This window comes from Hyperoodon ampullatus (assembly GCF_949752795.1).
Source record: "Hyperoodon ampullatus genome assembly, chromosome: 4".
NCBI lineage: Eukaryota > Metazoa > Chordata > Mammalia > Artiodactyla > Ziphiidae > Hyperoodon > Hyperoodon ampullatus.
Window position 1 is genome coordinate 135613195 of NC_136917.1, and position 15266 is coordinate 135628460.

The 15266-nt window shown below is 38.3% G+C and overlaps 1 protein-coding gene across 1 annotated transcript in view; it reads right to left on the bottom strand.

Moving 5' to 3' along the window:
* ITGA1 (integrin subunit alpha 1) overlaps window positions 1-15266 on the bottom strand; it is a gene marked incomplete at its 5' end in the record, with an annotated part of 163190 nt that overhangs the window by 53028 nt on the left and 94896 nt on the right. Inside the window, 3 exons of the mRNA XM_079702706.1 lie at window positions 4167-4311; window positions 5014-5087; window positions 7933-8098. Coding sequence (XP_079558832.1) covers window positions 4167-4311; window positions 5014-5087; window positions 7933-8098 — 385 coding nt within the window. The remainder of the gene's footprint in view (window positions 1-4166; window positions 4312-5013; window positions 5088-7932; window positions 8099-15266) is intronic.

Here is a 15266-nt window from a genome sequence, read left to right on the forward strand (position 1 = left end):
ACTAGCAAACAGAACCCAACAACACATTAAAAGGATCATACAACATGATCAAGTCGGATTCATCCCAGGAATGCAAGGATTCTTCAATATATGCAAATCAATCAATGTGACACACCATATTAACAAATTGAAGAAGGAAAACCATATGATCATCTCAATAGATGCAGAAAAAGCTTTTGACAAAATTCAACACCGATTTATGATAAAAAACTCTCCAGAAAGTAGGCATAGAGGGAACCTACCTCAACATAATAAAGGCCATATATGACTAACCTACAGCAAACATCATTCTCAATGGTGAAAAACTGAAAGCATTTCCTCTAATATCAGGAACAAGACAAGGATGTCCACTCTCACCACTATTATTCAACATAGTTTTGGAAGTCCTAGCCACAGCAATCAGAGAAGAAAAAGAAATAAAAGGAATACAAACTGGAAAAGAAGAAGTAAAACAGTCACTATTTGCAGATGACATGATACTATACATAGAGAATGCTAAAGATGCCACCAGAAAACTCTGAGAACTAATCAATGAATGTGGTACAGCTGCAGAATACAAAATGCACAGAATTGTCTTGCATTCCTATACACTAATGATGAAAAATCTGGAAGAGAAATTAAGGAACTACTACCATTTACCACTGCAACAAAAAGAATAAAGTACCTAGGAATAAACCTACCTAGGGAGGCAAAAGACATGTATGCAGAAAACTATAAGACACTGATGAAAGAAATTAAAGATAATACAAACAGATGGAGAGATGTACCATGTTCTTGGATTGGAAGAATCAATATTGTGAAAATGACTCTACTACCCAAAGCAATCTACAGATTCAATGCAATCCCTATTAAAATACCAACAGCATTTTTTACAGAACTAGAACAAAAACCCTTAAAATTTGTATGGAGATACAAAAGACCCCGAATAGCCCAAGCAATCTTGAGGGCAAAAAACTGAGCTGGAGGAATCAGACTCCTGGACTTCAGACTATACTACAAAGCTACAGTAATCAAGACAATATGGTACTGGCACAAAAACAGAAATATATATCAATGGAACAGGATACGAAGCCCAGAGATAAGCCCACGCACCTTTGTCAACTAATCTATGACAAAGGAGGCAAGGATATACAATGGAGAAAAGACAGTGTCTTCAATAAGTGGTGCTGGGAAAACTGGACAGCTACATGTAAAAGAATGAAATTAGAACACTCGCTAACACCACACACAAAAATAAACTCAAAATGGATTAGAGGCCTAAATGTAAGACTGGACACTATAAAACTCTTAGAGGAAAACATAGGAAGAACACTGTTTGACATAAATCACAGCAAGATTTGTTTTGATCCACCTCTTAGAGTAATGGAAATAAAAACAAAAAACAACAAAAAAAAATGGGACCTAATGAAAGTTAAAAGCTTTTGCACAGCAAAGGAAACTACAATCAAGATGAAAAGACAACCCTCAGAATGGGAGAAAATATTTGCAAATGAATCAATGGACTAAGGATTAATCTCCAAAATATATAAACAGCTCATGCAGCTCAATATTAAAAAAACAAACAACACAATCCAAAAATGGGCAGAAGACCTAAATAGACATTTCTCCAAAGAAGACATACAGATGGCCAAGAAGCACAGGAAAAGCTGCTCAACATCACTAATTATTAGAGACATGCAAATCAAAACTACAATGAGGTATCACCTCATACCAGTTAGAATGAGCATCATCAGAAAATCTACAAACAACAAATGCTGGAGAGGGTGTGGAGAAAAGGGAACCCTCTTGCACTGTTGGTGGGAATATAAATTGATACAGCCACTATGGAGAACAGTATGGATGTTCCTTAAAAAACTAAAAATAGAATTACCATATGACCCAGCAAATCCCACTACTGGGCATATACCCAGAGAAAACCATAATTCAAAAAGACACATGCACCCCAATGTTCATTGCAGCACTATTTACAATAGCCATGTCATGGAAGCAACCTAAATGCCCATCGACAGACAAATGGATAAAGAAGATGTGGTACATATATACAATGGAATATTACTCAGCTATAAAAAGGAACGAAATTGGGTCATTTGTAGAGATATGGATGGATCTAGAGACAGTCATATAGAGTGAAGTAAGGCAGAAAGAGAAAAACAAATATTGTATATTAACGCATATATGTGGAACCTAGAAAAATGGTACAGATGAACTGGTTTGCAGGGCAGAAATGGAGACAGAGATGTAGAGAACAAATGTATGGACACCAATGGGGGAAAGTGGCTGGCGGGGGAGGGAGGTGGTGTGATGAATTGGGATATTGGGACTGACATATATACACTAATATGTATAAAATGGATAACTAATAAGAACCTGCTGTATATATATATAAAAAATTATCTAACCTAACCTCCTGTCCTCTTTTTTAGGTATCCTATGTCACAGCTCATATCATACTGACAGGATTTGGTTGGTTCTGTTATCATCTCTTATCCAGAAAGGTAAGCTTCATCAATGCAGGGATAAATATCCCTTATTTATCTTGTTATCCTCAATTTATAACTGAATGTTTGGCACACTGCAGGTACTCATTATTTATAAGTGCTTTCTTGATCAACCCAGAATCAGGCATTTTAGTATGGCGAAATGAACACTGGAATAAGAATCAAAAAACCTAGATTTTACTTTCAGATTTGCCACAGTTAGCTGTGACATAATATTTCTACTCCTCAATTTCTTAATTTGGCAAATTAGATGTGTACCATTCACTTTCTAAGATGTCTTTTAATTGTAAAACTCAATATGAATTTTAATGCCAACCCCTTTATTTTATATCACAATCCTCCAAATATTTAAAAGACATGCAGTGTATACTTTGTTTTCTAACCACCAGTTTTTTCAGGTTTGGTGGGGAGAGGGATGGGTAGATGGGGATTGTTTTTAGATCTGTGTCCTTCAGATAGTTTTTTACTGGCAATTCTAGTTTGGCATTTTCTTTTGTAATGTGTGATGCTTAGGACAATGCTTAGAATACTTTAGCTGCTCTCAGACTAGGGCAGAATAAATAGGACTTTTCTGAGAAATAGACTAGACTTCCATTAGGGCCGTTTAACATGTCTTATGGGGGTTTAGCACTCCCATTATACCTGCTGCTTACCACTATATTTTTAATTATCGAAACTGCTTAGACTCTTTATTTTTCTTAAATCCTGTTGCCTCTACAGCTTTAATACGTGCCCTTGAATAAGATGTATGGCTGTGCCAGTAAAGACCTGCCACCTTCCTATAAAATAGAAAGAAACTGGGATAGAGAGAGAAAAAACTTCCAGGACATAAAGATCCCAGACAGGACTGCTAACATGCTAAAATATGAACACAGCACGTATTTGTTTTCTTTACCACTGTATCCCCAGCACCGAGAACAATGCCTGGGGCAAGAAAGGTGCTCCCAAAATATTTGTTGAGTGAAGAGAGAGAGCTGAGAAACCATACCCTGAGGGTCCCTTCCATTCTAGTCCCTCCCAAGTGTTTACTGAGCTCAACCAGTGACAGAAGAGTCCCCAGCTATCCCCCAGGCAACTCCCAGCCTGACACAGATTCAGAATAAAGTGACACCAGACACACACCTCCTCATTCTAGGCAAGTCTTTGGAAAATCGTTACATTACTGGGTTTCACTTCAATATGTATCTGATTGTGAACAGAGGTATTAAAGAAGTCATATGACAAAACAAGTTAAAAGTTTACTTTCCAAAATTAGGACCCATAGAGAGAAACTATTGATAGAGGATATTTAAGAGAATATGGGAGTCTGATCTTCAGAATAGGCCGAGTCAAGTTTTCTTTTTCTACCTTTGTTTCCTGTCCACTGGGTCTGAAGCACTTCTTGACATTAATACGAATACCAGACACAGAGAGACGTCAAAAAATGTGCGTTTCAGCCCAAATCACTTCCCGTGTAGGTAGACCTTCTGAGAAAGGATCCTCCACGTTCTGTTATTTTTGCTAAGGCTACTCAGAGGCCATCATGGGTCTCTAACATCTAAAATATCTAACTCTTAGATGTGATCTCTCTTACAAAATACGCCTATATAAATATAAGCAAATAATACTAAAAATAAAAAAAAATTTTTTTAAAACCAAAACTTTTTCTCAATTACATACAAACTTTACCTAAATAAGAAGCAAGAGGTTCATTCTTTTTGGTAGACTCAACATTAAAGGTCGTGTTTTGGGGAATTAGGATTTGATTAGCCTTCCGCATGACGACTGTTCCATTCCAATCATAGGCTCCTACTGCTCCAAGCATGACCCAGTCCTTATATCCAAATAGAGAAAACAATGATATTTAACAAAAATGGTAAGAGCAAACACTTACATAGCATTAACCATATGTTAAGTACTGTTCAAAGTGCTTTACATATATTAAATCATAAAATCGTCACAATAATCCATTGGGCTAGATGCCATTATTACCACATCTTTTACAGAAGAAACTGAGGCAGAATAAGAAAATTTCCCTAGGTCATACAGTACAATTACACACTGAAATGTCAATATTCTTGTGCAGGGACCATGGTACCATTTCTTCCATCAACTACAAAGGATATATTTTCTAATCTTGCCTTTCTGCTTTATGGCTGCTAAGAAGTCTGGGTCTTGAACATGGAATTCTAGCAAGACCCTTGAATACCTTGACACCAAGAAAAAGATACATTCCATATCTTTAGTAAATATGTTAAATATTTTATTTAGCTAGATGTATAATTATAGAAGGCAGACCTCCAACCATCTGATTCACAATTATTAGTACAATGTAGTGAGCTGTGTATGATAACATGCTTTCTTAATAAGAAGCCTGTGAAATGCTGTTTCCTATTTGGATTAGAAACAACATGGTCTGAATAACTGCTCATGCCATGAGCTGCAAGTTGCACCTGTAATGCTGATGTCTGGGTGTTGGCTTTGGGAAAGGAAACCTCAAAAAAAAAAAAAGTTTTCTACCAAGTGGTCAATGTACCTGTGAATAATGAGCACTGAAGCCGGTCTGAGACATTTCCATCTCAAAAGAAGCTGCTGACTGGTCAGCTGTAGCTGTAACAGAGGAGAATTGCCTTTAGCACACTGCTGATTTGCAGAAGACAGAGACCTAGTACAGTCTGTGGTCTTGACCAACCAGAACGTCTAGCATCTTTAGGGCATTTTCAGCCTCACATTTCTCAAACTCAAAATTCCTAGGTAGGGCTGGGTGGAGGATGGAGAGGGTTAGCAGAAGGTCTGTGTCTCACATTCCTGACTGTTAGTTTCCCCACCCTGGCTGGAGGAGTTGAATTCATCCTTCTGTTCTTATACTCTAGCACTCTTACAGATCCTATGGAGCTTTGGATCAACGTGGCTGAAAGCTCTGTGTCTTACCCTCATGCCCTGGGAATCCTCCTGGGATTAGGCTAAACTTACCTGATATGTCACAGGGATAATAACATTTGATCCACATATTTAAAGAGGTTTCTTGATTCTACCAGCCTCACCTGCATTTCCTGCCCTATATCATCTCAGAATTTCATTGTGTGATAAAGGGGTTAGGGATTCTGGGTTGGTATTTGCTCTAATTTCTGGCTGTGGGTGTCACTCACAGATCAGGAGGGGACTTTCTGACAGGGCTCCAGGCCACATGCCTGTTCAATCACACTTTTTTTTTTTTTTTAAAGATCCTGTGCCCATTTTGAAGCTCTTTACTGAAACACAGAAATAATCCAGAGCATTCTATGGGAGTGTGCTGCTCTCAGAATATTCACCAAGCCAAAGCCACAGCCTCCTAAGGGGATTAAGGGAATGTTGATTAATTTGCTTTCAGGAGGGAGTTACTGATTTATTTGGCTTTGCTGATAAGTTAAAAATAGCACATACTTTTTAAAAAGTCAAACTACTCTTTCACTGAGGCATGAGAACAATCAAATTTGTGAAACCGAACTTATTTACTAGTTATTTACCTGCATAAATTTGTTAACAAATACATCAGTAATTGCCTTTTTATAGGACTAGATTAAATGGGGAAATCAATCAAGAATTCAACTATATCATTTTAATCTCAGTACAAATTGCCCTCTAATTTAAATGACTGAGATGCACTTTAACTTTAATCTGAACCTTTATTTTAGGCCCACAATGGTGTAAGGTGCTTTCTCATTTATCTCTGCAAGATCAATTATAAGAATGCAGTAGTGGAGACCTACATAGTTCCAGCACCTTCCCCTGCCGCTGTTCTGAGAACAGAGAGAACAACTGCGAACAGAGAGAACAACTGCGAACAGAGAGAAGGAAGCTCTGTGAAATTCTACCTGCTGAATTGGCATCCTGGCAAAGCACACCGTACATGCCGGCACTTCTTAATGTCAGCTCCTCCCTGGACTTGTTCATGGGTGTTGCGATATCTAATCTGACCACTGGGCAGCTTCTGGTTAGGAATTTCAGCATTTTCCCCAGTGCTTGATGGGAACAGGAGACAGTAGTTTCCTGATTTTATGGGCAAATAGCTGGTCCGCTCACCTCACTAGGTGGCGCTGTCCTTCGGCAAGCCTGGTTTTCACAATTGCTGCTAGTTGTCATATAAAGATAAATGTTGATAGGAAATGGAGATTTCCAAAGTAAAAAGGAAATGAAGCCCTTTTGGATCTCATTGTGAAAAAAGTCAAAAATAGGCTAGTAAAAACACTGCTTTTGGTTAGCCCTGAAAGTGCAGCAATGAAAATATGGGAGACATTTTTAATCTGTGGAGTTCCTCATAAAATGATTTTGCTTTTAAATATGGAGACACTTCTTGGGTATGTAGGCACTTCAATGTATAACCTTTAACGCATGGTGTAGTTAGGTTAGAAAGAATCTGAAAATGTCATTTAAGGCAAATTGATCTCTCCTCCACCTGATAGCTGTTACAGGATTCATTTCTACAAGTCTTAGGTTATATTTACTTGCTTACTTAAGATGAGATTTAGAAATGAAATAGAGACACAGATGTAAGCAACAAATGTATGGACACCAAGAGGAGACTGAGAAGGTGCTTGTAAATTTCTATGTTTAAGACGAAAAACAACAGTCCTCAGTGTGTCCTGTCCTCACAAGGACAGAGTCAATAGGATTCAGACAGAGCAGAACTGTCTGGTGGTTTCTCATCCTAGGTTGAGAAAAAAAGCCATGTTCTCTGAGTCTCCAGATTATCAGAGAATGTGAAGGAAGAGGCTTTTTCAGTTTGCCTGGCATAACAATTCTGAAGACTTCTTTTTTTGTCAGGGAAGATCTAGTTCCAAAGTACATTGTTCCTTGACATTGTCTACCTAAGGCAGAGGAGGGAATGCCATGACTCATTATCCCCAATGGCCAGCTGCCGTTGAAAAATCAAAGAAAACATTTACAAAGAAGTAACATGACTCAGACAAATATAGTGAACCAATGTTTCACTGCCATGGGTCTTGAGGCAGAGTTCCATGAAGATCTTTAAAATGGACAAGGAGCAAAATAGGAGAAAATAAATGAACAAAGAAGTTATTATACAAGAACTGTCCCACAGAAACCCAAAATGAAAAAACAAGACAAAAACAAAAACAAAACTTGAGTTAGTGTCTCCATCTTCTAAACCTGTGTCACAGAAAAGGAATAAAACACATGGGCACATTTTTGTTCTTGCGTGTCTACATTGACCATTGTCTTCATCTGGCCCTCACATCAGTACTGCCGGGTCCTTACAAAGAGAGCTGCCAGCAGACACAGTGCTATGTGAAATAGCCATCTCAATGGACAGATTTATATAAAAGGACATTGTTCCATGGTGGCTATTGTACACAGTAAAAATGCATTAGCCACATGGTAGAAATAAATATCAAAACCAATTACGTTGAGTTTGAATTGTAGAGAGAATATTCAGGCTTATGAGAACTAGTCATACCTTCCAGGGCAAAGATTCTTTCTCCCAGAGCTTCAACAATAGTGACTAGTGCCAATTCGTCAGAGACATTGAAGAAATGCTTTTCAGTGGGTTCACTTGCAATTGATTTTATTTCCTCCACAAATTTGTCAGTACTTAAATTTCCTCGATTATAGCTGCCAAGAATCTAAGATGACAAAAACAGCAAGAATATCTTTTAAATTCTATATGTTAAACAAGAATCTCAAGCATTTTGTCAATAAGCAAGAGAGTGTATAGTACTGTGGCATAATGAAATTTTTATGTACTTCCATATTCTTAGAAGGGTAATTTTCAGAATCTGTAGATTCTCTAATATTAACTGTTATATTCTATAATTGCTGTAGGAAAATATAAAGGGCATCTTGTATGTTTGCAAAAGTTTCTTCTCTGGCATTCCTGTGTCCCTGTTTATCAACAGCTGTATCTTTAAAGTCTGATAGTTCAAAAGTAATGTTACAGTTTCTGAGTGTTTCTGAAATTATTCCAGTCAGTGACATCACCATTTGCTGGCAAAAGCAATTAGCCAGTGAATTGCTTGATCTCAAATAGGCAGTACTTCCTGAAACTCTTACCAAGGGGAAGTCAGACACGTATATTTTTTAAACAGATGTTGGACTAAGTAGTAATCTAACTTGGCAATTTAGAAAATAAACAATTGGGACATTCCTGTCTGAAACAAAATGCTCAAGACAGGGGCATTCTTTTAAATGGAGAAGAGAGAGAGGCAGGAATTATCTACTATAGTTAACCACAATTATTTAGATTTTCTAGCGGGTTTTCTCAAACATTTAGTTTTAAATTTTTTAAAGTAAGGTTTATTGAGATATAATTTATATACAATAAAATTCACCCTCTTTAGATGTACAATTCTATGAATTTTGACAAACCTACACAGTTGTGTTACTAACACATCGAGATTAGACTATTTCCATGACCCCAAAGAGTTCCCTCTTGCCCCTTTGTAGTCAGTCTTCTCTTCCCTCTAACTCCTTGCAAACACTGATCTACTTTCTGTCCTTATAGCTTTGCTTTTTCTAGAACGTTAAATTTAAGGAATTAAATAGTATGTCGTCTTTTGTGTCTGGCTTCTTTCACTTTGCATAATGCTTTCAAGAGTTATCCGTGCTGTCACATGTATCAGTAATTCAGTCTTTTTTATTGTTGAGTAGGACTCTACTATATAGAAGCACAATTCATTTGTTGAGGACATTTGGGTTGTTTTCAGTTTCAAGTGATTATGAATAAAGCTGCTGTAAGTTTTTGCACTTAGGTTTATGTTTTATTTTTTCTTGAGTAAAGACCTAGGAATGAGAGTGCTGGGTTCTATAGTAAGTGTATGTTTAACTAAATAAGAAACTGCCAAAATGTTTATCAGAATAACTGTTCCATTTTGCCATTTTACCTTTCCAACCAGTGATGTGTGAGAGACCCAGCTGCTTTACATCCTTGACAGCACTTGGTATTATCAGTTTTTTTCTTTTTAGCAATTTTTTTTTAGTTTTAGCAATTCTGTTGGTGTGTAGTGGTATCTCATTTAATTTACATTTCCCTAATGACTAATGGTATTGAGACCTGCTTATTTGCCATAGTATTTCCTTTTTTGGTGTGGTGTCTGTTCAGATCTTTTGCCAATTTTTAAGAAAATGGATTGTTTGTTTTCCTGTTATTTAGTTGTGAGATTTTTTATATATTGGGGTGGCCATAAAGTTTGTTCAGTTTTAATTAAAAATAAAAGACAAATTTTTAATTTCCACCAAAAATTTTATTGAACAATGTATTCACTAACTGAATGAACTTTTTGGCCAACCCAATATTCTGGATTCATATCCTTTATGTGTTTTGTAAATATTTTCTCCCAGTCTATATATTGGCTTTTCCTTTTGTTACAAGATCATTTGAAGAGTAGAAGCTTTTAATTTTGATGAAGTCTAACTAATTTTTTTATGTTGCATTTTTTCTTCTGAAAAATTTAGTTGTTAATGTAAATATTTCTTAATATTTAGAAATGTATATAAATATGAAAATGTTAAAGTTAAAGTAAATGAAAAAATCTTTTAAAAATAATATGTAGGGCTTCCCTGGTGGCACAGTGGTTAAGAATCCGCCTGCCAATTCAGGGGACACGGGTTCGAGCCCCGGTCTGGGAAGATCTCAAATGCCGCAGAGAAACTAAGGCTGAGTGCCACATCTACTGAGCCTGCGCTCTAGAGCCCGCAAGCCACAATTACTGAAGCCTGTGTGCCTAGAGCCCATGCTCCACAACAAGAGAAGCCAGTGCAATGAGAAGCCTGCGCACTGCAATGAAGAGTAGCCCCTGCTCGCCGCAATTAATGAAAGCCCACGCGCAGCAATGAAGACGCAACACAGCCAAAAAGAAGTTAAATAAATAAATAAATAATAAAAATAATATGTAAATTAAAAATGCAAAAAATTAAAAAAACCCAACCCGATGTGTAGATAGGACATTTCTATTGTTTGGTTTTTTTTGCAGTACGTGGGCCTCTCACTGTTGTGGCCTCTCCAGATGCGGAGCACAGGCTCCAGACGCGTAGGCTCAGCGGCCATGGCTCACGGACCTAGCCGCTCTGCGGCATGTGGGATCTTCCCGGACCGAGGCATAAACCTTCATCCCCTACATCAGCAGGCGGACTCTCAACCACTGTGCCACCAGGGAAGCCCCTACATTTTTTTAAATCGGCACTTATAGCGCCATTATTTATAACAACCCAAACTGGAAACAACTCAAATGTCCATAATTAGTATAGAACAAATTGTGGTATATTCATACAATAGATAATAATGATAATAAGAGAATGAATCACCAATACAGAAAATATCATGTATAATCATGGTGAGTGACAAGCTAAACACAAAAGAGTACATACTGGATGATTTCACTTATATAAAATAGAATAGGCAACTTAAGCTATGATGGTATAAGTTACATCAGTGGTTGCTATGGAAGGTGAATATTAAAAGTGAAAGAAAGTACAAGGGAAATTTCTGTGTTTTATGGAAATGTTCTATATCTTAATTATGGTGTCAGTTATGTGGATGTATACAAGTGTCAAAACTCATCAGAATGTTCACTTTGTGCACAGTGTTCACACCGAAATTTTGCAGTTTGTGTTTCATCAATTTTGAAAAATTGAATAAACTATAATGCTACGCAACAATATGGATGAATCTTTACAATATAATATTAAGTTTTAAAAGTTTTGAAATATTGTATACAGCATGAAACCCTTTTTATAAAGTTAAAAACAAGTAAACCTTTTAAAATTAATTTTTTCAGATATGTACAGCTACCAAAGGACTATTTAGAAAAAGAGAGCAAGCCATGATGAATATAGGATTTGGGCTGATGGTTACCAGGTGGAGGAAGGCAGGTGGTGAATGTGGTCGGATGTAAGTTGTCAGAGGACCAAGCTAGCTCTCATTTTGGGTAGTACATCCATGGATGCTTATAATGCTATTACAATAAGTATGCAGGTACAATTATAAACACAGAAAACAAACAAAAGTGGGCCATGCTTCAACAATGATAAGAAACTCTCCTGAACCAAGGATCATGATTAATTCAATTCTGTGCTCCTGGAATCCAAAAAGCAAAGGTAAGACCGTGAACTCTGTGCTATTGCTTGATTTTTTAGAAAATCTGACTTCTTGGGGAGAAGAATCATGACCTCCAATGACCACAAAGATACTAGACTTTTCTAGCTCTACTTTCCATTTTTAAATAATAGTCATAGATTTGTCTGGCATCATTAACAACAGAGACCTCTATGGTGCTTTCAAAGTCCTGTTGGCAAAGAAGAACTGAAAGAGTCCCCAACCACAGTTCTGCATGGAGGACTGGCTGGATCTTGGACACGTGGGCAGGTGGGCGCAGGCAGAGGCGTCAGTGCTGGTCCTCTGGGTCTTCTGGCCGGCCAGCCCTGTCCCCCCTCCTCTGAGCACATGGGTCCCCACACCTCCCCTCGGCCACCTGCTCTCAACTTCTACAAGCTTTTTTTTTGTTGTTGTTGTTTTTGAGGTACGCGGGCCTCTCTCTGTTGTAGCCTCTCCCGTTGCGGAGCACAGGCTCCGGACGCGCAGGTTCAGTGGCCATGGCTCACGGGCCCAGCCGCTCTGCGGCATGTGGGATCTTCCCGGACGGGGGCATGAACCCGTGTCCCCTGCATCGGCAGGCGGACTCTCAACCACTGCGCCACCAGGGAAGCCCTACACATATTTTTTAATGTTAGATTTAGAATGGTAGATTTAAAAACTGACATTTTTATTAAGATGGGTACAGATTTTCACTTGCAGAAAGACAATATCTAAAATTATTGTTTTCAGTGTTGTTGTTTATGACCTACAACATACTTGTTTATTTGTATCATAAAACGCATAATGGTTTAAGGTCAACAACTGAATCACTGTAATGTACGCTAAATGTTAATGTGACAAAAGGAGCTGGGCACCAAGTAGTCAAGCAGCAAGTGCATTGGTTCTCAAATTTTCCTTCCTAGTGAGAAGGGGGTGGGGGATTTATTCCTGGCTCCTTCCCCTTGCTGGAGGAGCCCAGAGGAAGTACTGCAGCATCTTAACCCCCTCCTAAGCTCCAGGACCACAGCGGAGTCACTCCAGTGCCCTTGTCAGTTTCATAGCTCCTACATCTGTAAAATGTTCTTAGAGGCAAAATGCCTCACTGTATGTGACTAACTTTGAGCTGCTTTGAAGAAAGCGCACTATTTAGGAAAACTAGAGGCGGCTCTAAGACAATTGGCACACTGTTTGGGGAGCTTTTTTGATTTTTGAAATTACTCTCAACTACTACGTCCAGATTTATGTAGGAAGATCTATACCAGCAGCTTACAAATCGAACCAGAATACAAAAACTTAGCTCTTGTTTATCTGGCTGAAAAGCAAATGCCAAACATCATTGAACAGAGGCCACTAGTTCTTTTCCCACTTTAGCTGCTTGAGGGGTAAGAGAATTAATGGAATGGTAGTAGAGAATTGTCCAAATAGAGAGGGAAAACCCAAGGGCCACTTGCTCTTATTACATTGAACAAATCCTCTCTCATTTAAAAACAATTAAGATGCTCTTCCTATGGTTGGGTATCTCACCATAGCTGGGTGTATTACATGTCCTAGACTAAGGATGGAAAAGGCAGTCTCTGAGCTCTGGAGTCTCCATTCCATCCATGGTGTGGGTTTCAGGATCACTGGGGCCTTGCTCAACACCTCACTCTCTGCTTGGTCTTCTCCTCTGGACACACTGGCAGACTCCTCTTTTGTCAGCAGTTTTGCTATGCATGTATTTCTTTTAGATTTATACAAATTCTGTATGGTATGAAGCCTTCTGAGTCCCCAGTAATTTACCTAATTTATTCTGTAAGTTATATATATGACATCCTCGGCTGAAAAGTCACTATTTTTCCTCCTTGGTTCCTATTTACCATATTCTAGATTCACTATTGAATTGACATGTTAACTTCCATTTCACTTACAAGTTGATGTTGTTGAAAATACACAAAAATTGTAAAGACTCCTGGACTATGCGTAATTTAGGTTCTTAACTGTGATGTAAACGTTGTCAGATATTTAGTGCTCTATGTCACAGGACAGAGACAAATGGGTAAAGTTCAATGGGGAAGATGCCCAACTGACACACTTAATAAAAGTAAAATGTATAAATGTAATATGGGAGCATATATTTAGAAGAAACTATAAGAGAAAAGAATTCCCTGGAATTACTATGACTTGCATCCAGTTTGAACTATTTTGCATCATAGAATGAAAATGAAAACAGGGAGAAATGTATCTTGATCCTTCACCCAAGGGTCTGGTAGCTGGTAAAAACATTATTTTCCATGAATCAAAAGAGATACAAAATAATACTTAAAAATTACTTCTATTTCGCTTAATACAAATACGTCAAGCCCAGGCATTTGGTGTTCTGCTAATATTTACCTGGAACAGACATTCAGAATTGAAACTCCCTTGAGGCAAATATGTCAAATGTAAACTGTAAGGCTCATTTACATGTAGCACAGTGCCTTTTGTGTGCAAATGAATGCAATTCTAAGATACTTTCTAAGTTGCTTATTTTCATTTGAATGTTGTAGGTGATACACTTTCACAGCCATTATAATCCCCCGCCATTATCATCTAAGATTAGAATCTGAATATAAAACAGTCTCCTGGGCTTCCCTGGTAGCGCAGTAGTTAAGAATCTGCCTGCCAATGCAGGGGACAAGGGTTTGATCCCTGGTCCAGGAATCCCACATCCCACGGAGCAACTAAGCCTGTGCGCCACAACTACTGAGCCTGCGCCCTAGAGCCCGCGAGCCACAACTACTGAAGCCCGCACGCCTAGAGCCCGTGATCTGCAACAAGAGAAGCCACCACAATGAGAAACCCGCGTGCAGCAATGAAGACCCAACGCAGCCAAAAATAAATAAATAAATTTGTAAAAAGGAAAAAAAAAAGAAAACTTAAAAAACAAAACAAAACAAACAAACAAAAAAACCCCAGTCTCCTGCTAGCAATGTCTAATATCCTCAAGAGACAGAATAGAGACCATGTAACAGGGTCCTCAACCAGCTTAGCATCCTCACCAAATTTGGATGTTTCACAGGAAATGTGTGCAGTTTTATTACAGAGTGCTTATACTTTCGGTAATCAACTTTTTTGAGTGTTGTCTCCCCCCAAAACATATGTCTCTGGTGTTCAGGATCAAATGGTGGAGGGAAAAAAAGATGGAGGGGCTTTTCTGGTGGTGCAGTGGTTGAGAGTCCGCCTGCCGATGCAGGGGACACGGGTTCGTGCCCTGGTCCGGGAAGATCCCACATGCTGTGGAGCGGCTGGGCCTGTGAGCCATGGCCGCTGAGCCTGCGCATCCGGAGCCTGTGCTCCGCAGCGGGAGAGGCCACAATAGTGAGAGGCCCACGTACAGCAAAAAGAAAAAAAAAAAGATGATGGAGTAGGAGGAACAGTCCAGGAAATAATAGGGCCACAGACCCCCATGAACATTTGATCTCATGCATCATGAATAGACGTGAAGAAATGTCTGAAACCTTTCTGTGTGAATAAACAAAGAGAGAAAGTAAAATAAATGTCTTATTTCCTAGTTTGGCACAAACTAAAAAAAATATAAGGTTCACTGAGGAAAAAAGATGAATTAGGAAAATAAATAATTATTGATAAAGTGACAGTTTCCTATACTTTGTTTATACCATTTCAAAGATCAAGTTGACGCTAATTCACTGATTAAAATGGGAAAGGAACTCATGAGTTTATGGTTCTCCAGGAAGATTAATGCA